This window comes from Amia ocellicauda, chromosome 2 (assembly GCF_036373705.1).
Source record: "Amia ocellicauda isolate fAmiCal2 chromosome 2, fAmiCal2.hap1, whole genome shotgun sequence".
NCBI classification, from domain to species: domain Eukaryota; kingdom Metazoa; phylum Chordata; class Actinopteri; order Amiiformes; family Amiidae; genus Amia; species Amia ocellicauda.
Genome location: NC_089851.1, coordinates 32,089,558 through 32,115,283, shown reverse-complemented (window position 1 = coordinate 32,115,283; position 25,726 = coordinate 32,089,558). Strand labels below are relative to the sequence as shown.

Here is a 25,726-nt window from a genome sequence, read left to right as displayed (position 1 = left end):
GTAAAATAAAGACACCACTCACTCAAAAACACTTACCTATTCTACAAATGTCACCTATTGTATGTGACATGGCTGAAGGGGCATGAGATTTATATTTAAGGAGCTGCACTAAATGAAAAATAAAGTGGAATATTTTTTTCGTTAGAGTATGTGAGATTTATTATTCATAGCATTATCATTTTCAATTTCCTTTAGGCCTTCAGAGAGTTGTTTTCTAAGTGTACGGGTTGCTGTATGTGTTGGGTCAGGTAGATATCTGAAGTTACAACTGCACTAAAGAGCCGTTCATTTGCATTTAATCATTGTGCCTTCACTCTAGAATCATGATTTTCAAAAGGCAGGAAATAAGAACAAGATGACTCCTTTGCTATGTGCAGGATGATGCAAGCCATTTTGGATGTATCTTTAAAAAGTACAAAAGGGCAATACACCAATGGATGGAAAATTCAAGGCTGCCTTTCTCGTGACGTGCAGTTCTGATTTTGGAAGAAAAACCAACTGTACAATTGCAATTGAATCAATTCCTAGTAATATATGGGAGTATATATTTAAATGTCTATTAAATCAGGAAATAATGTTGAAATTCTTCCATAGATACAGTATATATTGACTTCAGAGATCTTGTGAGACTCTAACACAACTCCTGCTGTGGATTACATGGCATTGTAATGCTATTTTAAACACGACAAAGTGAATAATCCTGCCCTTAAGATGCACTTGCCTGAGCGATGTGTTCTTCTTTTCTGCTTTATCTTGAGGAATGTGCCTGGTATGTGTGTGCCATGTCATAAAGTCATGTCTGAAGAGGAGATGCATGTAAAGTCAGTGATGGTTGTTTCTATGTCATTCTATTTGCAACAAATTTTATTTGTAAAAGACTATATTAACCTCTTCCTGCTCTGTTTCTTTGTGTAAATACATTCAGCGTGAGACCCCTATATAACGGATATCCAAGACCTTGATAAAGCAGTGGAGCTTAAACACAGGACTAAAGTAGATTTATTTTCTACCCCCGTTGATGTCAGTCAGGTATAATACGTTTACCTGCAGGCTACTTGAAAACACATCATGCAGATCTGGCTTATTCAGTAGACATCTTTCAGGCTGTATCTGTAGAGCACGTTCACTCCTGATGGTTTTTAAAATCATAAAAAATCACATATTGGCTATAAAATGAGAAATACAAATCTAGTTTCCAGACAGGAATGTATTAATCCAGGTATGTTGACTCCTATTTTCCTTGTATGCAATTATATTATCAAAGGAAATTCACTTGAATGTTCGCATTGATTGGGAAAAATAATAATAATGGATATTCCTTTCTGTGTTATCTGCAAATGCCCTTCCCACGGTATAGATATTTGCCAACAGAACAAATATTGTGAGACTCTTGCATAAACCAGACACGGGAAATACAAATAATTTTCTCTCATAATCACTACTGAAAAAAAAAAACAACAACTCAGTTTCCCCTTATATGTCATCCTATTTGATTATCTTAGGGAGATCCTTGGCCATTCACTCATGATTAAAAGTAAGATAAAAAAAGAGAAAACAAGAAAATGGATTCAACATGTGCGGGAGGATTAACAGACTCATTTGACAATGTATGCTCATTCCAGCAGACCGCTGAGCCACTTTGCTTCTGCAGTGCTTCATTTAAATACGTTTGGCAAAACGGTCCACCTACAGCAAAATCACAGAGGGAATCATTCTCCCACACAGCCGAGTTATTACACCATAATACCTCTTAGACTTGCAGAGGACTTTTCAGGGCGCGGGACTAAATGAAGTGTGGCAACAGATCATAGCCTGCAGGACTCGCATCTGCTAAGTACAAATCAAGGCGCTTAGGTATAACATGTAGCCTGAATAATTTGCCGGGGGAAATGCAAATCTGATTTTTTGAAGTATGTTTCCCTCCAGCATTTCGGAAGAGGTACAAATGTGCTTCTGTATCTTTATCTGTAGAGTCACAGTGTAGTTGATTTTAATATTGTTTGGCTAAAATCAGTGTAGCTTTAAACATCACTACTGAAAAAATAACATTTTTAGATGTCCATTACAAAAAACAATCAAATACAAAAATGTAAAAGTAAAATCTGTAACCTTGGACCATTTGGCTGAAATGGTGTGTGCTGTTTTTAAGCCAAACTGCTTAAAGTCCATAAAACAATTATATCATTACTTTTTCTAGAATTTACTTATTTACTTACTTAAACGTCCACTTCAAACTCAACAACTCCTCAGATTACTGATATAGAATTAAAGTAATATGCTTTCTAATGCCAAATTTCCATTACATTTTTTATTGGTCGCTCCTCTTTAGAACACGCTGTACTTGTCCTTGTTGAGGTCATTCAAAGGAGAGCAGTTTGAAACATTTTGAGAATTATGATACGTTAAGCTGAATCTTATTACAAACTTTCAATCTCCCTGTAAGGCAGAACACAGGTTCACACTAAGGACAACCTTACAGGCAGAAATATTGCAATAACAATAGAAAGACTAAAGTCAGATTTGCATCTGAATGAATTACTGAATTAATAGACATTTAAATTTGCATCTGTTTAATCTGTACAACCTTTTTGATATTATCCAATTTAATATAATAACTAATCAGTAAACAGATTCATTTACAGGAAGTCTAATTGCTTATTTCAGTAGCATATCTGCTTGGGTGTGTATATATTCTCTCCATATTGATATGGATATGTCTGTAAACATTTCTCATACTAAGAATCTTTCACATAGAAACAAAATCTACTAATCCAAACAATACATGTTTTATAATGTATTCATTTTTAATGTATTATGCACATAAAGGTATTACATCACTTATCTGATGACTAAATACTTGGATATTTGGTGAGTTAATTTGCTTTATTGCTTGTGAACTCTTATGCCACATTCAAAACAATGCTTCAATGTTACATATCAGTACCAGCAGATATTAAATGTATTATGATTAATCATGTATCTATTCAGAAATACTGAATCTAGAAAAATACAGCAGTGATGAGGAATTTAATTAATCATAATCTTCATTATCTTAAAACTGATTCATAGCTGGTCAACAATGAATAAATTGTATGGTTTTACTAATTTATTAGAATTTTTTTTGAACATGCAACTGCAGCTGTAAATCAGGTGAAAGCATATGATATGATATACTTAGATTTTCAAAAAGCTTTTGATAAGGTTCCACACCAAAGACTGATCCTCAAATTGGAAGCTGTAGGCATTCAGGGTAATGTAAGTAGATGGATTATGAACTGGTTGATGTATAGGAAACAAAGGGTGTCGATTAGAGGAGTCACTTCTAACTGGAGCGAGGTTGTTAGTGGAGTTCCACAGGGATCAGTACTAGGGCCTGTGCTTTTTCTAATCTATATTAATGATCTGGACTCTGGGATAGTTAGCAAACTTGTCAAATTTGCAGATGATACTAAAATAGGTGGCTCAGTAGATTCAAAGGGACTTAGATAATATTCAGTTGTGGGCCGACACCTGGCAGATTTAATTCATTGTGGACAAGTGCAAGGTAATACATGCAGGTAACAAAAATGTCCACTATAATTACACTGTGGGAGGAATAGAACTAGATGAAGTAGCGCATTAGAAAGACCTAGGAGTCTACGTGGACTCCTCACTTTCTCCATCCAAACAATGTGGGGAAGCAATAAAAAAGGCAAACAGGATGTTAGGGTATATTGTCAAAAGTGTAGAATTTAGAACAAGGGCAGTGATGTTCAGACTGTACAATGCACTAGTTAGAGCTCATCTGGATACGGTGGACAGTTCTGGGCTCCACACTTCAAGAAAGATATTGCTGCTCTAGAGGCAGTTCAGAGGAGAGCAACTTATTCCAGGTCTGAAGGGAATGTCCTACTGAGAGACTGAGGGAACTGAACCTTTTCACCCTGGAACAGAGGAGACTACGTGGGGACTTGATTCAAGTCTTCAAAATCATGAAAGGCATCGACCACATCAAACCAGAGGAGCTTTTCCAGATCAGCAGGGACACACGCACCCGGGGACACAAATGGAAATTGGGCTTCAAGACAGAAAACAGGAGACACTTCTTCACACAGAGAGTCGTCACAATCTGGAACAAACTCCCCAGTGATGTGGTTGAAGCTGAAAATTTGGGAACATTTAAAAATAGACTGGATAGGATCCTTGGATCACTTAGTTACAGAGGCGTATGACATACCCCCGCAGCCCCCACGGTACGGGGGGCCCACAGAGATGTAAGGGCCTCACCCAACATTAATTTAACAAAACATAAATAAATCAAGAAAATAATAATAATAATAATCACGCTCCGATCCTGGGGGTGGAATAGTGCGGGGGGGCCACCTTTTGCCCCCAAAACAGCCCTGTCCTGTCGAGGCATGGACTCCACTAGACCTCTGAAGGTGTGCTGTGGTATCTGGCACCAAGACGTTAGCAGCAGATCCTTTAAGTCCTGTAAGTTGCGAGGTGGGGCCTCCAATGATCGGACCTGTATGTCCAGCACATCCCACAGATGCTCGATTGGATTGAGATCTGGGGAATTCGGAGGCCAAGTCAACACCTTGAACTCATGATTCATCAGACCAGGCCACCTTCTTCCATTGCTCCATGGTCCAGTTCTGATGCTCACGTGCCCATTGTAGGCGGTTTCGGCAGTGGACAGGGGTCAGCATGGGCACCCTGACTGGTCTGCGGCTACGCAGCCCCATACGCAACAAACTGCGATGCACTGCGTGTTCTGACACCTTTCTATCAGAACCAACATTAACATTTTCAGCAATTTGAGCTACAGTAGCTTGTCTGTTGGATCGGACCACACGGGCCAGCCTTCGCTCCCCACATGCATCAATGAACCTTGGCCGCCCATGACCCTGTCGCTGGTTCACCGCTTTTCCTTCCTTGGATCACTTTTGATAGGTACTGACCACTGCAGACCGAGAACACCCCACAAGAGCTGCAGTTTTGGAGATGCTCTGACCCAGTCGTCTAGCCATCACAATTTGGCCCTTGTCAAAGTCACTCAGATCCTTATGCTGCCCATTTTTCCTGCTTCTAACACATCAACTTTGAGGACAAAATGTTTACTTGCTGCCTAATATATCCCACCCACTGACAGGTGCCATGATTATCGAGATTATCAGTGTTATTCATTTCACCTGTCAGTGGTCATAATGTTATGGCTGATCGGTGTATATATATATATATATATATATACAATACTGTGCTGTGTTAATTGGTAAATATAATGTATTAACATGTCTATTTTTGAAAGCATTCTTACTTTACAGATTTTTTCACACCTGCCTTAAACTTTTGCACAGTACTGTATATATATATATATATATACAAACAGGTGACAAATTAAAGGAAAAAACAACATAAAGTGTCTCAGTAAGGTGTTGGGCACCACGAGCCGCCAGAACAGCTTCAATGCTCTTGGCACAGATTCTACGAGTCTCTGAACTCTACTAGAGGGATGAACACCATTCTTCCTAAAGATATTCCCTCATTTGGTGTTTTGATGATAGTGGTGGACAGCGCTGTCTAACACGTTGGTCCAAAATTTCCCATAGGTGTTCAATTGGGTTGAGAGCTGGTGACTGTGAAGGCCATAACATATGATTCACATCATTTTCATACTCATCACACCATTCAATGAGCCCTCGTGCCCTGTGGATGGGGGCATTGTCATCCTGGAAGAGACCACTCCCATCGGGATAGAAATGTTTCACCACAGGATAAAGGTGATCACTCAGAATATCTTTGTCATGATTTACAATGACCCTTCCCTCTAAGGACCAAAACCATGCTAGGAAAATGCCCCCCACAGCATAACAGAGCCTCCGGACCCCCTCACTGTAGGAGTCAAGCAGTCAGGCCTGTACCATTCTCTTGGTGTCGCCACACATGCACTTGCCCACTAATCGAGAATATGGTGAAGGATGACCATAGTATCACTTTTTTCCACATCTCTGTAGACCAGTGCCTATGGTGCCCCAATAATGACCCCTCTTTCAAAGTCACTTAGATACTTTCCTCTTACCATCTTGATCCAAAATCGAGGTCAGCTGGGCCTGATCAGCATTTTTATACATGCCACAGAGTGTGATAGGATGTTAAATGCTTAATTGTATCATGCAGAACACCTTTTTGGAGGAATTCATTATGTTTCTCCACTCATTTATTCAGGTTTGTCCTTTAATTTGTCACCCGTCTGTATATGTGTGAGTGTGTAACCTGTAAGATTTACAAACAACACTATTTACTGGGTACTGCATCACCTACTTCATAATCTGCAAAGTTATATATATATATATATATATATATATATATATATATATGAAAAAATAAACCGGTCTGTAAAGCACACAGAGAGTTGATTTATACAGTCTAGACAGGCCAGATGTGAGGAGTTGATGGCTGAGTTCAGGTCTAGAATGACAATTTCTAAGAATGTTTTGCTGAGAAACACTACAATATATCACATAAGTGCATTATTACTCAAGTTACTCATATAAGTATACAGTGTATTATTTTTAAAGTAAACAGGACTGATCAGAAGCTTGTAGTTTTTGCTGGGATGATGTAATGTTAGTCTGAACAGCAAATGCTATAAAAACAAAACATATTTGTTTAAGCACGTTGCACATTACTTATTGATTTTCTCCTTCTCCACTGAAGACAGATTTTAAAATTGTATTTGTATTCTACTTAGGTAAGATTGGGTATCAGATAGAGCTCCTAATGCTCTGACAAACATATCTAAATTTATTAAATCTTAATTTATTAGCTTCAGTTTGTTTCATGGATGTTGCCGAGTTAATATTCTTTAGAGTATCACAGTTACTCTGAATCTGTTCTCTTCTGTATGTGTTTTCTGTCTAATGGAAAACACTTCTGGGGACTATTTTGTGAAAACCATAGTACTATTAACTTTTATTTGGCCCTTTGCATGGCTAATGTAATTATCAACCTTCTTCTTTCACTACATGTGCATGACATTGCCCCAACTTTCAATGGAAACACAACAGAACACAGGGTAAATACTGCGTTGAGCTGATCTAGATTTGTGAAAATACAACATACATGTGAATAAAATAATTGTGTACTCGTGTATTCATACTTTTTGTATGCATAAAATAAACTTTACTTTAAAAAGTTAAAAAAGGGGGAGACTTATAGAAAAAGATGGAAGCTCCATGAAGCGGTTTAAGACAAATCATAAGTCCTGCTTATGTCTTTGAGTGGACATTTTCCTCAGCATTTTTCAATATTTGTGCTAATCTGCTTAACTCAGAAGACAAAACAAATACCCCGTAATCTATGACAAAATGAGAAAAGCAATTAGAATTATTTTGGCAGGACCCGGAATTGCACACGATTACATGACCAATGATAATAGTTTAATTGGTGGCATAATGTTATCTCTCTGGACAAATCCATTCTTATGCTAGACTAACATTTGACACACAAAAAAGATGATTTGAGTCTTACATAATAATATGAAACTCTACAAAAGTATTAGCAGTGCCATGCACATTTATGTATTTATGTTTGTTTGTTTGTAAATTGAAAAAGGCGTTGATGAGTTTTATCCTTTTTAATTCCCATTGGCTGTGAATTATTTACCGGGCTTAGGATACACAAGAGGGTACACAATCTGCTGCTAGATTATTGCATTACAGGATCTGGAAAATTAAGCAAACTGCTCAAACACCTTATTTTTGGGTAATGGATATAACAGCCAAATAACAGTATCACGCGCCAAGAGCAATAAACCACACAACGAATGTAACAGTGTTGTCATCGAAAAGAGTAGAATGTACAGCACATAAGACACGTCTGCCTCTTGTATGCAGAGCATTTACAGGTCACAGAAATGTGCCAACTAAGGTTGTTCATTGAGTGCACACTATGTAGGCCTATAGCTTGTCTTTCTATGGCTTAGTTATCTTTACTTATTTGACTTTTCTTGTTATTTGTATAAAGTATTACTAAAAGCTTATAGTATGCCACATTGAAGTCCCCTTTTAGATTGGTCGATTGGATTTTAGGCTCCTGCTCTGCTGAACTCTTTTCAAATTGCCCGAGAGCACAATTCACAAAGGCATGGTGGGCTACTAATGCTTATATTTTCATCAGAACTCATCGCAGACTCTGTAGTGGCTAGGAACGCCTACAAGTTCATTGCTCCAAAAGTGCTACACATAACTCTTTAGATGGTGTAGGCAGTGAAATTAGTCAGAGCCGCAGATAACAGCTGTGCATTTTTAACAGATGTAAAGCGTAAAGGACACTCTCACTGTGAAGTACCTCAGTTTGCGGGAAGATTTTTTTATTATTATTATTCATGACAACATGTTATGTGGAAGGCGGGGTTGAGGAGTTTAAACCCAGACTTTTGTCAACCGATTTACAGACAGTTTTCGAAAACTCATGTTGGCATTTTGCAAAGTTTACAAAGGCACAAAATCAGATAATTCCCTTTGTTATATGATTAATGAATTTATCTGGAAACCCTGTGGAAATGTGTGGGTTTTAATTTGATAAATGTGTGACGTACAGAGAAAACAATCATACGTTTGTTTTGATTTCTAAGGTAAAACTGAAGGCAAAACACCCCAAGAACAAGCAGGAACTAAAGACAGCTGCAGTGCAGGCCTGGCAGAGCATCACCAGGGAAGAAACCCAGCATCTGGATTTGCAACCAAGTATTGAAACTCATAATTTAATGATTATGTATGTTTGGGGGGACCCATATACAAATGGGTGTAATTCCTACACCATTCACCAAATTTGAATGTAACCACCCTCAAATTAAAGATGAAAGTCTACACTTAAAGAACATCTTGATTGATTCATTTCAAATCCATTCAATATTTATGGGCCTAACTGTGTAATATATTTATATATTTTGTGATGCCATGCTGGGCGGCGAGACGCAAGCCTGCCCTGTACCTCCCTGAAGTAACACCTGCAAACAAACAAGAAGGATAGGATTTGAGAATACGGTTACCGGACTTTATTTATGGACTTTCAATTACGGGTTGGATTGCATTTTGGACTTGGCTGCTATTGTGTTTGATGTTGAAGTCATCAGCATAACAGGTGCATGTTATACATTGTGGGCCCTGTTACATTAAGATTACAATGTAGTTGAAGAACAGGCCCCACCTTGAGTTTGGTATTTGTTTCTTTTGAGCTTTTATTCTAAAACGTTTTTCAAATGGCAAGTAATAAATTGCACCAGATATATCTCAACAACCTCTAGCTTACAACACTGAAGGAAATGTTTTCTCTGCAAGCTATCTCCACTGATGCAAATACATTTCAAATACAGTTATTGAGAATGCCATCATCAATACTTTTGAATCCCAAGATAAATGATAAAAAGCACCATCAATTATACCACAATGTTTGCACAAAGGGGATTGTTTTTTTACAATATTAATATACATATTTAGTGATCTCCACATTTTAGTGTATTGAACATTGTTCTTTTCAGTGGCCAATTGCATTTAATAATGTAAGTGAAAATTGCTTTTCGTTTCCCCTTTATGTTTTATTAAGTTTAAGTACACAAAATAACACATTGCTGCTTCAGGCAAAAACTGAGGAACTTAATAGTTAATATATTAAATACTCAAGATGTAATTAAATAATTTTGCTTCAGTGATACAATATTCATACTGTTTATAAGGTCACATATGGTGCAGATAATTTCCCCAAATTATGTTTAAATACATGTTAACTTAATTTCTCTTTTCCTTCTCGGTTTTCTCTTGTGAGATTTTCACCTTCAAATCTTTGCTTTGAAACAGTTGCTTTCATAGACTGGAGAATACATTTTGCTCCAGGGCAAAATAAGTTGGAAATCAACCTGTATAATATGTATAAATGAATGAAATAACAGCAACAAACAGAGGGAACATGGGATTCTAGGATCAAAATCCTGGAAATCAGATTATGTTCAAATGTGTACCTCTACATATTTTTTTACTATGTATTTCCCTTGCAATCTATTGATCTTGCAGAAAGATATAGATAGATACCTACATACATATTTACAGTTTAGACCAATTGAGTGGCAGTCAAACGTTTGCATGTCTCCATTCAAGCTACTGAAATCTGGACAGTTGTCTCTAGGTTGAATCAGTGTTCCACAAATTCTGAAAATACATCACTGATACAGAAATAAAAATTGATTATCAACTAAATCACCAAATGGGTGGTGACCAGTCATGTGACGTAGCGGTTTGTCACTCTGCTGCTCGGAGGTGTGCCTGGGAGGTGGCGATTTGTATTCAAGTGGGGGCTCTGACCGTACACGATACACATACATAGTAAAGAAAACTATATAGTTTTACTGAGGATTGTAAAGGGTTTTAAAGCCTGCAAACATGAAGCACTCAGCAGTCTTCAGGTAACCTAATTATAATCAAATCAAATTATTCATACTCAACAGGTCAATGCAATAGATCCAGAAGTCAAGCAAATTTAATTGTATGTATTTTCACAGCTCCACAATATTTAATCTGATATGATAGCTTTGCTTTTCAAATTGTATCAACTGCATTTGTGCATCTCAAGGTCAAACACTGCTCTCTGCTCTGTGTTGCATTATGCAGTTTCTTTCTTTTACAGATATCAGAATATTTAAACGCTTCTTGTGATGAATGGAGAGACTGCCAGGTGAGAGATTAACAGTTCAGTTAGTTCGAATCCTAGGGACAGTGGATTGCTGGTCTTGACAGGGTGACCAATCAGGTTATTGCCAACATATCGAACTCTGCCCTCCAACAAGTCAAGGAGAGAAAAAATGACCTGGTCCACAAACATTCTCCATTGACAGTAAAACCTATATTCAGAATCTTTGCAGGTAACCACAATAGGCAATACACACAAAAAATAGTTGCTGCAATAGTCTATATTTTGTTTTGTGTATCTACCTATGACATATAGTAATATATTTTATGAAAAGCATACTGGGAATACAATTAGATTATAATAATGTACAAATTAATTGTTCCTTATTGGATATCTGCTTTAATTTGTTAATATGATTTGCCACCATTAAAAAGGGTAATTATCCTATTTGTTTAATGGCATTATTCAGTAGACTATGGTCAACAGCAGGTAGTTGTACATATATAATTCTTGCATAGAGTGCAGGTCGACCAATGACACAATTACACAAGTCAGCTTTGGTTTGCAGTTACACAATTATGATGTACAGTAGTTAACCACTTTGCCATTCTTCATTCTAGTACAGGTAGTTTACACATGTTTTCTGTTTTAAGTTGGCTTGGGTAAGATTTCCACTTAATGTAAGCAGAGACTTGTGAAAAAAAGTAGTCACCACATATTATTTTGTACTATTCTAAATGTATAGCAATGGTACAATGTGTACTCATAACTGTTCAAAATGCTATTTTTATTATGTTTAGAAGAGACTAGCTTCTGACAGTCCGCACACAAATGCTTCTTGAACATGACATCATCACTGCAGACTTAAACTGAAGACCTCTAGAGTTTAATTAAGTTAGATTTGAGGATTAAAGAAATAGAACTAGTGACCGTAAAGGACTGGAAATGTCCATCGCTGTTCTAAGAAAGATATTCTATCATGTCTATAATGTTTTGCATTGAATTGCAGACACAGTAGATTAACCAATGGCCATGTAAGTAGGTCAGCAGTGGCATCCCGTGGAAGCTGCTGATAAACTGCTGTGACAGGGCAGTGGAATAAGACCAACAATTGCCAGGATTAAACTGGGGTTCACGAACAGCACACTGGTAACATGAGTTGTCCTTCTTCTCCATCGATACTACACTCAATCATTAAAAAGTATTCATGTTGCAAATGTCTTTAGGCAGTATATATTTACAAATACATATTTTCAAAACAAAACAAACAAATACTAGTATTTAACATTAAAACTGCTGAAAACGGCTGAAACATAATCCTACAGATATGTTTGTCTATAACAAATGTGTTGAATGTTTATGTCATCGCTGATAATGTGTCTGATGCCAACTGTAACTAGAAAGGATTGTGTATTGATATCCATACCAGTGATGTTATAATGAAATGTCTAGATCACATTAAAAGGGAAATGTATACTTGCCTGCTATTGGGATGCCAGAAAAGCTTAAATGGTCTCTAAGCTATGTTAACAAAATGTGAAGAGACATGCATTACTGTACAGTAGTTAATGATTTGCTCATTAAACTGGGCAGTGTCAGTCTGGGTTACAGTCGTTTTTTATCAGAGCACATTAAACCTTGGCCTTGATTCCAAACTAAAGCTTTAGCTGCATTTCCATGTTTTGTTGCCCAGCAATTCTCCTTCAATATTTCTCCCTGTATCAGCCTTGGACTCAGATCATGGCTGTGAAAAATGTAAAACAGATTAAATTAAAACTAAAGTTGTGGCATAATTATAGTAAAAGAACTATCAACATAGAGGGGAAAACAATACTATCTACCCATCTATCTATTAACACACACACACGACCCCAGGATGTAGGCTATAAACGTATAAACATATGTACAACTACCTTTACTGTTTGACACTGCCAGACAGACTTTGGTGCTTTTCATTATCCATTGACTGCTTCAAGCAAAATCAATGTAATTAACTAGTTCTGACGTAGGCCTGTCTATCCAAAATCAAGATCACTAAATACAGGCTAATGGCCCTACAAATGTAGAAACAATCAAGCCTCACTTGATTAGGCCCTACAACCTACTAAATGATTTGAAGGCTTTACTTTTCCAGATGCACAAAACATACATTTATCAATTTAAATCTGATATGCACCCAGTGATTTAGATTGCATATCGGTCATGATTTCTGCCTAGCATAACCAAACCTGTTAAATCCAGCATGTACAATTAATCGAACAATAACACCATTTAAAATTCAAGATTGTCCTTAGTTTCTACTATACCATTGCTAATGCAAAATACAAATGAGAATGGGTAAAAGAAAGAAAGAAAAAACTAATCTCAGGGATAGATGGGCTTCGAAAACAAGTTTCTGTCCAACTCACAGGAAACAGCTGTAACACCTTTATATGTACAATTCCGCAACATTACGTAGTTAGTTCCTTAACTCTTTAATGTTTGTAAATGATTGTTACCAGTATTGTATGATATTCATTAAGAGGAAGGCAGTAATATATTCACACACTACATGCAACAGCTGCTTTACATTACTGGTAAAGTGAGACTCATTGTATCATTACATCACATTACGTGACTCCAGCAGATATAAGGTCTAATTCACTCATTCAAGTCCCACTCACATATGTGGATTAATGGAGAAACTTGGAGGTCATTGTGTTTCCATTCAATGCTTGACAAGTGCGTAGTGACAGCGCGGTTTGTTCCGCAGTAACCGCTTCAGGACCACGGGCGTCTGAACAGCTCCCCTCGACTGACAGGGAACTGAGTCATTTCATGTCGTTGATTTGGGTACAGATTTATGTGTCATGGATTACCAAAGGTACCCTACACTTTCAAAGTTTATTTAGTAATAATTGCATTCATATATGTATTGCAAAAACTATTCAGAACACACATGCAAACGTAGTGCATACTAATGTACATTTTAAAATGATCAATTAGTCACCCACAATGACATCCACAAGCATTTCAGACAATGACCAATACATGGCTAAAAAACAAAATAAAATATTATTAACAATAGTTAGTGGTAGAAGCAGTATCATAATAATAATAATAATAATAATAATAATAATAATAATAATAATAATAATAATAATAATAATAATACAAGTAATAATAATCAGAATGCAAAATAAATAACCTAAGCATTGTTTTATCTTTGGTCGTGTTAAAAAAAAAAAAAAACGGGTTGATCCAGCCATAAAATAATGCCAAGTCACCATGGCAACAAGGGAAGCAATATGTCTCTGAGAATTGCAATGTATTCCATCCCTCCCTCTCCATACAGTATATTTTGATAGATATTTGTTGGTTTATTTAACAATCACAGTTTACTGCAATTAAGTATATATAATATGTTATGTTTATGTTTTTTTTTTTCTTCTTCTTCTTCTTCTTCTACAATAACTGTCTAGTCATTAGCACTTTTTATCCCCAGGTGGACTGTTTGATAGTTCTTGAGCTATTCTGCAATGTATTTGAAATGAAAATGGTTCTGAAACCCATGCAGGTACAACATATTTGAAAAATCAGCTTTGAACCTGCTGGGTTTTAAAAGACACATATTGGTATTTGTTCAACGCCTGTTTGATTTTGTAAGACATATTTTTATTTAAACAAAATGGTCTGAAATACATACGATTCATTGCAGATATATAGTCCCACCAAATGATCGAAAAGACTGATGTTCAACAGCTGAATATTTCAACGCAATGTTTTGCAGATTGGTCTCGTTTCTCATCACACAGTGGGTTTTTACTGATGCAAAATATGCTTTTTTCTATAAGAAGAGCTCCAATGTGACACGATTCGACACAAATGCAGCCCAATTGTCACACACACACACACACACACACGAAAATACATGACTCATTTAATTAAAAACCCAGAGCATCCCAGTGCCAATGTAGCAATGCATTCGGAATCAGTTTCAGAGTAACCAAAGGAAAGCATCCTTTTCCCAAGCCAGCGTTGTATATTTTGGTGGGCTAATAAGCCGGTACCTATTTGAGTATCATATACACACATAACATAATGCAGCTCAGCCTCCATGTTCTTCAATACCATTAGCAGGCTTGACACGTGTGCGCCTACCTGTCTCCAGGTTGAAGGAGATCCTGGCCTCGGCGAGGTAAGGGGTATCACTCTTGGACCGGACTCTCCTAATGGGCCGGCGGTCTGTTTCGTCCTCCGAAGAGGCCGCCATTAATGTGTGAACAGCAATCAGAAGCGACTGGCTGGTTGGGAGAGACACACAGGCACGACTGAAGAGGGAAATATACAGGGGGAGGGGGGAGGGAGAGAGGGAGTGAGAGACAGAGAGAGAGTGAAGGAGAGAGGTGACACAGAAAGCGACTGAAGGAAAGCGCCGAAACGGGAGTCGGCAAATCCCGCCCCCTGCTAACATGGACTACAGTCGTGGTGTGAAGTGTGAAAGACCAGCAAGAAAACATAAGCAGTGATCAGTATACATTGTATACCCTTTGCTTTTTGTTGGTAGCCAAATAATACTTCACAATAGTTTTCTACAGTTACCTTGAGATTGTTACATATGTGGGGAGGTCTTTCTCTTTGTGTACTGTATGTCTCTAAAGTTACACATCATGCCAGATATGAAGTAAGTAAAAAGATAAGGCTATAAGCATCCAATTTACATTAAATGTATGCATCTTATATATTGTTAATGTTGACTATACAATATGGATATGTTTGCAAATATTGTGTTGCACCGTTCATTCTGAAATGCAGTGATGCAATTTAAAGATTCAAGCATTCTATAGACACCAAACCTTTCTCTAGGAATAACATGTAATTGTGTTATGAATGAGGGTGAACTATTGTAATGGTCTCCTAGGAGGCCTGGGACCTTACATCTGAAGGAAGTAAGACAAGGAGATTGAATACCTTGCTCAGGCTAACTCTGAGTCAGTGACAGAGCCAGGTCTTGATTCAGAAACTTTCTGGTTACAAGTGTTTGTCACAACTACTGTATTCTTGCCCTGGAGGATCTTTGTATTTTTAATTTAAGCTCTGAATGACTTAATTTGAACACGTATTTGATGTGTCAAGATAACAACTGTGACTATCAAGGTACTGGGAGTGTACTTAAATAGACAGTATTTGCATATGTTGTGTACTGGATTGTGTTTGTCTACAACCACAAAAAGTATATAAGACATAGAGGAATAAACTTTATTACCATATCAAGAAGACAATTAATTAATTCAAAACATTGCCTATGCTATTCCCTGTCACATATTGTAATGGCCGGATCAGCAGAAATACTTTTTTAGTAGTTTTATAATGATGCATCCATTTAAATGTTGCTGTAATTGTGACGGAAGTAAACATATGTCATCAAAAGACCAGAAACTGCTTCTCTAATCTTAACTGATCTTTACAAATTGTGTTAGTTATTTGTATTTTGTTTTCCAATAAAACATTGATCACCAATTTGTTGTTTGGACATCCTAACAGCAGTTTAAGTATTCCTGTCCTTTATTTCTATTGCATTATAAATTTGTCCTCAGGTCCAAACTCAGATTGCTGGACTGGACCTTTTTTCACCCCACATTAGAGATCAGAGACCTCAATCAAATCTATTTTCTTGCAGACTAACAAGGGTCAGCTCCTTTAACCTTCACAATTCCTGTACGACATGCTGGTCTCCAAAGTTATTACCCTAGTTGGTCTTGTCTGGGATATTTTCTAGGTAGTTGTCCCTTACACAGCACAGACCAAAATGGGGTGCAGAATCTTATTTGAAGTCTTAGCATTATACATCTTACCTATATCTCTACCAATTTTCACCTATACGTTTCCCAACATTTTAATGTCTTATAACTTCATTTTAATCATACATAGGATGCATATTTGCCTGTTGTGTTATGATGATGATGATGATGATGATGATTATTCAAGTTTATTCCCAATTTAGATAACTCAGGAATGAATCAACACTGTTGAGGAAATAGCAAACAGTGCAATTTGTGTTGCTGCTTCACTGAATTGACTGTCCCACTAATATAATCAATTTAAGAGCAGATTTAATTACATAAAGATTGCTAATGTTCATATTGGGGAACAGCCCATGCATTACCAATTCCATTTTCAAACAGAAAACAACAATTTTAAATGGAAACATGCATATATACACAAGGAAGCATTGTACTGACAAAAAGAAAGCAGTTTGTCACAGAAGTTTTCCTGGTGCTAGTATATGAAAGTGATCATATACAGCTCTGGGAAAAAATTAAGAGACCACTGCACATTTCTCTTAAATCAGCATCTCTACATGTATGGAAGACATTCCATTCCATTCATATGTGTATTAGGAATTTGGGAGAAATGTTGTCAGTAGTTTATAGACTAAAACAAAAATGTTCATTATACCCAAACACATACCTATAAATAGTAAAACCAGAGAAACTGATCATTTTGCAGCGGTCTCTTAATATTTTCCAGAGCTGTTAAGTACGGAATTTACAGGGTAAAAACTAAGATCAGGTAATATCAGGACAGAAAACACAGACATCTACTCACAGAGATTAGTGGGGAACTGGAACAAACTCAAGCCACATTATTGAAGTTGACTCTTTGGGAACCTCTATAAAACATCTTCAGGAAATTCCTAGATCATTAAGCTACTGAATGGCCTTCTATTATCTAACCTTTTTCATTTTCTTATACTGTGATAGTTGAGTGTGTTGCGAGATACTGCTGAGGTACTCGGCAAATTGTTTTAAATAGCAAGGCAGCTGCAGAACTGAATGAGGACTGATTATTTTTTGTTGGCAAAGGTGTACAGCAAGAATATTTCTAAAGTTCACATACTTTCCTTGAATATAATATAGTCATATATTGTGCCAATAAAATGCCATATTGTTTACAGGTACAGCTTCTTAATGTCTAAGTGGTCTGTTAAAATATGAGCAGATCAAAGAATCAGTAACATCAGATCTGTGGATTGTTGATCATAAATTACAAGACTTAAATAGAACTGAAAGTAAATCTAATCAGCACACTTCAGGGAGATAAGAGGACAGACAAAGATGAATAATTTCCAAAGTGTTCTGTGTAGCCTGTACAAACCTGTCTTACATGTTACTTCATATATATATTTAAGACACGGTTATGTCTGCAAAATTTTGTAATGATTCAATTAAGCAAGGCCATCCATCATTGTGGCTGCTTTTCCATAAGTATCTTCAACACTTGCATAAAAAGCCTCATGCATTTTGCCATTATTGGGATAGGTGCTTTTTTCTCATCCTTTCTAGAGGATATTAAACTAAAAAAGAAAATTAATCTGCCTATGTTTGATATTTTTCTATTTATCAGGATTGAATGTATTATGCACATCAAAGTTAATTGTAACTACACATGTTAATATGAAAAAATGTTAACATGTAACTACAAAGCTAATTGGGTATTAATATATCTACGCACTGTCTATGCAGCATCAGTAGTATACATGAAATATGAACTATTTTAGAAGTAGGAGTCAAGCAGAGAAAAATAGAATAGACATTGCAAACATAAATTCTCATTTGGGTAACTTCAAAGAGTTTAAATAAAATGTTTTATCTGCTCACTTTCTGCACCTCAAAAATGACAAATTAAGTCATTTGGTTACGTAGAATTGGCGTAAGTGACACCCCTTTTGAAATCCATGCTGTGTATATTACTAAACATATTTTGGGAAACAGAAATACTAACAGTGTATTCAATAGGTACAGTGAGGGAAAAAAGTATTTGATCCCCTGCTGATTTTGTACATTTGCCCACTGACAAAGAAATGATCAGTCTATAATTTTAATGGTAGGTGTATTTTAACAGTGAAAGACAGAATAACAGCAAAAAAATCCAGAAAAACGCATTTCCAAAAAGTTATACATTGATTTGCATGTTAATGAGGGAAATAAGTATTTGATCCCCTATCAATCAGCAAGATTTCTGGCTCCCAGGTGTCTTTTATACAGGTAACAAGCTGAGATTAGGAGCACTCTCTTAAAGGGAGTGCTCCTAATCTCAGCTCGTTACCTGTATAAAAGACACCTGTCCACAGAAGCAATCAATCAATCAGATTCCAAACTCTCCACCATGGCCAAGACCAAAGAGCTGTCCAAGGATGTCAGGGACAAGATTGTAGACCTACACAAGGCTGGAATGGGCTACAAGACCATCGCCAAGCAGCTTGGTGAGAAGGTGACAACAGTTGGTGCGATTATTCGCAAATGGAAGAAACACAAAATAACTGTCAGTCTCCCTCGGTCTGGGTTTCCATGCAAGATCTCACCTCGTGGAGTTTCAATGATCATGAGAACGGTGAGGAATCAGCCCAGAACTACACGGGAAGATCTTGTTAATGATCTCAAGGCAGCTGGGACCATAGTCACCAAGAAAACAATTGGTAACACACTACGCCATGAAGGAATGAAATCCTGCAGCGCCCGCAAGGTCCCCCTGCTCAAGAAAGCACATGTACAGGCCCGTCTGAAGTTTGCCAACATCTGAATGATTCAGAGGAGAACTGGGTGAAAGTGTTGTGGTCAGATGAGACCAAAATCGAGCTCTTTGGCATCAACTCAACTCGCCGTGTTTGGAGGAGGAGGAATGACCCCAAGAACACCATCCCCACCGTCAAACATGGAGGTGGAAACATTATGCTTTGGGGGTGTTTTTCTGCTAAGGGGACAGGACAACTGCACCGCATCAAAGGGATGATGGACGGGGCCATGTACCGTCAAATCTTGGGTGAGAACCTCCTTCCCTCAGCCAGGGCATTGAAAATGGGTTGTGGATGGGTATTCCAGCATGACAATGACCCAAAACACACAGCCAAGGCAACAAAGGAGTGGCTCAAGAAGAAGCACATTAAGGTCCTGGAGTGGCCTAGCCAGTCTCCAGACCTTAATCCCATAGAAAATCTGTGGAGGGAGCTGAAGGTTCGAGTTGCCAAACGTCAGCCTCGAAACCTTAATGACTTGAAGAGGATCTGCAAAGAGGAGTGGGACAAAATCCCTCCTGAGATGTGTGCAAACCTGGTGGCCAACTACAAGAAACGTCTGACCTCTGTGATTGCCAACAAGGGTTTTGCCACCAAGTACTAAGTCAAAGGCGTCAAATACTTATTTCCCTCATTAACATGCAAATCAATGTATAACTTTTTTGAAATGTGTTTTTCTGGATTTTTTTGTTGTTATTCTGTCTCTCACTGTTAAAATACACCTACCATTAAAATTATAGACTGATCATTTCTTTGTCAGTGGGCAAACATACAAAATCAGCAGGGGATCAAATACTTTTTTCCCCCACTGTATAAGCCCATACCCATACTGCTCTGAGATCATCTCTCTCTTTCTCTGTAGTCTCTTCTTGGTTGAGATAGAGGTCAGATAATACTACTCTCCTTGAACCACTGTGTTATAGGCCTAGAGACAGGATTAAATCAAAACTTTGACCCACCCGCTAATAGAAAACTACAAACCTGTGTATCATAGCAGTTACATTTATGATTAGAAAAAAGTAGCATCTTAATCAAAATGAATCCGCACATGGGTACCGGTTTATATCTTTTTATGAGCAGGTGGGTCACAGTTTTGATTAAATCCAACCCTAGGTCTGTAAGAGTGTAAATCACATAACTATATGAGCAGGTTTTCACCATAAAATGTCATCAGCTATATTAAAACATTTATTGCTGGCAATGCTACTAAAAAACAAACAAACACTTTAACACAAGGCTAGATAATAAGTAATACTATATCATCTCCAGCTCCAGATTAAATTTGAAAGCCTACAAAACCTGAAAAATCTATACAACTATTTGCCCTGGCATCCTATAGGTCAATATACATGTTTTGAAGAAACGAAACCCATGGATATAAAGCAGGGATTACTTATGTTACAAAGTCAAAAATCAGAGAAAACACTGAGTAGATATACTTTGATATTCTTTTTCATGTATCATTTCAATAGTGAAAAACACACCAGCTGAGGCTAAATGGTGTGTATTGGGAGAGGAGGCAATCGAATGATCAAAGCTTTAACAGGGCCATGAATGGATCTGTGAATGCCTTTGATCCTTCACCTTGGTTTTTCCTTTTTCAGCACAACTGCCTAGGGATGATACAGCATGGGTTAACATCAGTAACATTGGTGAACAATAGGTCTATAAGTGACATAACTTAATATATCTATAGTGCTTTAATAAATACACTAGAATATTCTCATGACGATGTCATGCGATTTCATTTTAAATATATTTATTAAAAAGTAAGTACAATAGCATTTTATTCTCCCATTAGTCAAAACACTTAACATAAAGTGTATGTGATCATTGCAAGTTACAATTATGATGATCTTAACATGAATCCAAAACACTTAAGATTGTTTCAATGTCTAACATGACGTGTAGGCTACTCCTTGTGCATTAACCAATTAGACTGTGTCTGAATTAATGTGTTTTCATCTTTCTAAATATGCAGATTAGCCTAAGAATGGCTTGTTTAAGTCAATGTTCTGCTGCTTGCAATCTGTGTGTTCTTATTTAATAGAACATTTTCAAAATGTGAAAGCCGAACTCTCAGGTAAATGGGATGTGTTGCTCTATAGAAAAACTACATTGTGCCACCTTGTGGTACATTTAAAAACAATGCAATTTGCATGGCAAAAAAATACTTTAAACCTATGATTGTGTTAAATATTATCATTGCCCAGTTCATCTCAAAATACTATGGTAGAATAGAAAAATAAAACAAATAAACAAACAACAAACAAAAAAATATATATTTATATTTTAAAAAGGCATCTAGTATATTAGTATACCAAGCAAACATCTAAAGTAAGCTATTACAGCACTGTGGACAGCTTGCCTTGCCAATGTCCTTTACATTGCCATGCAAAGGGAGCAACTTCAGCAACTCCTGGTTCACTTCAGACGGCCTGTTAATGGTTGTCTGGAAATGAGAAGCTGGCTGACCCGTCACACTGTCCTCTCATCTAGTGGAGGAAAAGCAGCTGCAGTCGCTCAGCTTGTGTTGCCTTTGCCTGAACTGATTCTGAGGGTCACAAATGCTGCGTGTCACCGTTAGACAGACACCGATTCAAAGGCCTTCGCCATTTTACTGTTTCCAAAAGCTTTCGCCATCTCTACTGCACGTGTTTACAATTTCACCCTCTGAGAGTGACTTTTTAGCCTTAGAGAGGACTCTTGCACAGTTGCGGCTTTAAACAAAAAAATGCTGTCGTTGTATTTTGCCCTTCAAGTCAGTGGTGATGGCGGCTCTATCAGCTCCGGTGTACTCATCATATTTCTCTGTGAGTGGTGTTGTAATGGCGGCTTAAGTTGAAATCCTTCATGACTGATTTTGTCTCCAAGCAAACTAAACACATTGGTTTGCCACTGAATTCGGTAAAAAGATTGTCTGTCTCCCATCTTGGCTGGGATACACGGTTCGTGATCAATTTGTCTGTTTTAGACGTCATTGTATCCCGGCTGCTCTACTGCTGGCTGCAGTACTTGTGCCAAGCTTAAAAGTGCTTTAATATTAGTATTAGCCTAATGCGTGTTGAGCTGGCGCCCTCTAGTGGTTGAATGCAGTAATTAACTGAGTCAGCAATTATTGCATTGGACTGCGAGTGTCGCCGCCTGTCTGCTGGAGGATGAAGCACAACTGCAGCTCAGTCCGGCTGTCCAGAAGATTTCCACGGGAAGTAATACAGTTGCGCTGTGCTGTAGATATAGTATTACTGACAGTACTCAGGGGTGTAAAGTAATGAAGTACAAATACTTCGTTCCTGTACTTAAGTACGTTTTTCCAGTATTTGTACTTTACTTACGTATTTATTGTGCTTCACTCTGCAATGCCATTGCGCCATTCACACATCACTCACACAGAGGAGCGTTTGGGAGTGAAACACATTTTGATTTGCCTTCACACAGTAGAAAATGAAATGTTGGATTAAAACATCAAATTAATCTCTTGCATGCCTCTTCATAAGGCTCACACACAAACACATGCACAGTCACTTTATTGCTAAAATCACAATTTACTTTCACTTTTGGTACTTGGTTACTCTCGGGGATGAGAGGGTCAGAAGAGGGAAAAGACAGGAAGATGTGGGCATCATCAACGTAGAAGTGGTAGGATAAACCATGGGATGCGATGAGGGGGCCCAGGGAGCAAGTGTAGAGAGAGAACAGGAGCGGACCCAGGATGGAGCCTTGGGGAACACCTGTGAGGAGAGGTTGGGGGGTGGATGAGGAACCTCGCCATGTCACTTGGTAGGTCCGGACGCTGAAGTAGGAGGAGAACCAGGTGAGAGCAGTCCCAGAGATTCCAAGGTCAGCGAGGCAGGAGAGGAGGATGGAGTGATTGACGGTGTCAAATGCTGTGGAGAGGACTGGCTGACTGCCAGGAGAGCCATCTCAGTGGAGTGAGCTGTGCGGAAGCCGGATTGCAGAGGATCAAGGAGTGAGTGTTGGGACAGAAAGTTAGAGAGCTGATGGTGGACCGCCCCACTCAAGAGTCTTTGGGAGGAAGGGGAGTAGGGAGACAGGGCGGTAGTTCTGAGGAAAGGTGGCGTCAAGGGTTGGTTTCTTGAGGAGTGGGATGACAGCAGCTTGTTTAAATGCAGAAGGGAAACAGCCAGAGAGGAGTGAGGAGTTGAGGTGGGAGGAGATGAAGGGGAGAAGATCAGGAGCGGTCGCTTGGAGGAGGCGAGAAAGGAGAGGGTCCAGGGCACACGTTGTAGGTTTGTGACGTAGGTGGAGAGTGGAAACTTCAGCATCTGAGAGAGGTGCTTATACTCCTGGCATTGAGGTACAAACATTTCAGGACTTTCCTACTAGTAGTTTCCCTTGGTTTTCTTTCCTTAGTGGAACATCTCCCATTGTCAGAGCTCCCTGCCCCCCTGGTCACTAGTTTAAAAGATTCTCAATTTCTCTGCACATACACTCTCCCAATGCATTAGCCCCCCTTCTGTTGAATTGAATCCTTAATTTACCTAACAAAGCAGTATACCATTCAATTAAGTAATTAAGACATAGGTTGAAACAAAAACCAGCAGGGCAGGGGGTACTCCAGGACCGGTTTGAAAACCCCTGTTCTAATTCACTAATACAGCGCAGATCAACAAGCTGTGCCCCAAGATCACGGACCTTGATCTCTAGGATTTCAACATGCCGAAAACGTTCACAATTGAAATCCTCTTGGATGAGTTCATCCAGGAAGGCAATCATTCTGCAAATCCGACACTGTAGTTGCCACATGCTTCTAAATGTTTTTCAGTCTCTTGGTTCCTGTTCCCTAGTCAACTGCTTATCCTTTTTGTGACCGATAAACAGCACAGTGCTTTCTCAACAGCTGCTTTAAGTAGCTTTTGTCTACCTGCCTCCAAATACATTTTATATAATTAAATGTTTTATCTTGCAAATACAAAATCCTTACCTTTTACAGACATCCTTGTACACTGTGCCAATGTATGTTTTCCACTTTTTTTGATAATCTGGAAACCGCAAGAAATGGTCTGACATTTGTGTTCTACAGTTAACTGCTTTAATATGGTTCATATTAAAGGGAGCACGTGTGAACAAATACTCCCACCTAATGGCTGGTAAGTGAATGAACACATTTTCTAAAATCACTTCATTAACAATACATAAGTGTGAAGTTTCCAGCTGGCTCATAATTTGAATTTAAAATAGTCTCCAGTTAACCACAGTCACTCCTCATACCCACCTACCTTTAAACCATTCTCACCCAATATAGTTTCTTAATTGCTTAATTGTAGTCCACTTCAAGTTGTTCTTATTGACCATGATGCTCTATGACATCATTGTCATCAGGACAAAGGACTTAATGAAAACAAAAATGTGACCCACCTGCTAATAGGAAACTACAAGTCTATTCTTCTCGCTGGTGTCTTAAAAACTTTTGTGTGTGTTTTTTCATTGCAGTCTTTGTAATTTATTAAAGTCATTTGATTTTCATTAATCTGAGCTCTGTTTTAAAAGGCATGTAGGTAAATGAAAAATGACTGGAAAACTATACAATTTTAAAACATTCAACACACTGTAGGGCAGGGTGACCAACCCTGTTCCTACAGATCCACAATCCAACAGTCACTGTATACCATGAACATATATACACTCACCTAAAGGATTATTAGGAACACCATACTAATACTGTGTTTGACCCCCTTTCGCCTTCAGAACTGCCTTAATTCTACGTGGCATTGATTCAACAAGGTGCTGAAAGCATTCTTTAGAAATGTTGGCCCATATTGATAGGATAGCATCTTGCAGTTGATGGAGATTTGTGGGATGCACATCCAGGGCACGAAGCTCCCGTTCCACCACATCCCAAAGATGCTCTATTGGGTTGAGATCTGGTGACTGTGGGGGCCAGTTTAGTACAGTGAACTCATTGTCATGTTCAAGAAACCAATTTGAAATGATTCGACCTTTGTGACATGGTGCATTATCCTGCTGGAAGTAGCCATCAGAGGATGGGTACATGGTGGTCATAAAGGGATGGACATGGTCAGAAACAATGCTCAGGTAGGCCGTGGCATTTAAACGATGCCAAATTGGCACTAAGGGGCCTAAAGTGTGCCAAGAAAACATCCCCCACACCATTACACTACCACCACCAGCCTGCACAGTGGTAACAAGGCATGATGGATCCATGTTCTCATTCTGTTTACGCCAAATTCTGACTCTACCATCTGAATGTCTCAACAGAAATCGAGACTCATCAGACCAGGCAACATTTTTCCAGTCTTCAACTGTCCAATTTTGGTGAGCTTGTGCAAATTGTAGCCTCTTTTTCCTATTTGTAGTGGAGATGAGTGGTACCCGGTGGGGTCTTCTGCTGTTGTAGCCCATCCGCCTCAAGGTTGTACGTGTTGTGGCTTCACAAATGCTTTGCTGCATACCTCGGTTGTAACGAGTGGTTATTTCAGTCAAAGTTGCTCTTCTATCAGCTTGAATCAGTCAGCCCATTCTCCT

The 25,726-nt window shown here is 38.2% G+C and overlaps 1 protein-coding gene across 1 annotated transcript in view; it reads right to left on the bottom strand.

The window, feature by feature from the left end:
- Positions 1-15,022, bottom strand: part of phactr1 (phosphatase and actin regulator 1) — a 119,956-nt gene extending 104,934 nt beyond the window's left edge. Inside the window, exon 1 of the mRNA XM_066723099.1 lies at positions 14,806-15,022. Coding sequence (XP_066579196.1) covers positions 14,806-14,917 — 112 coding nt within the window. The 5' untranslated portion in view covers positions 14,918-15,022. The remainder of the gene's footprint in view (positions 1-14,805) is intronic.
- Between the last annotated feature and the right edge of the window lie 10,704 nt (positions 15,023-25,726).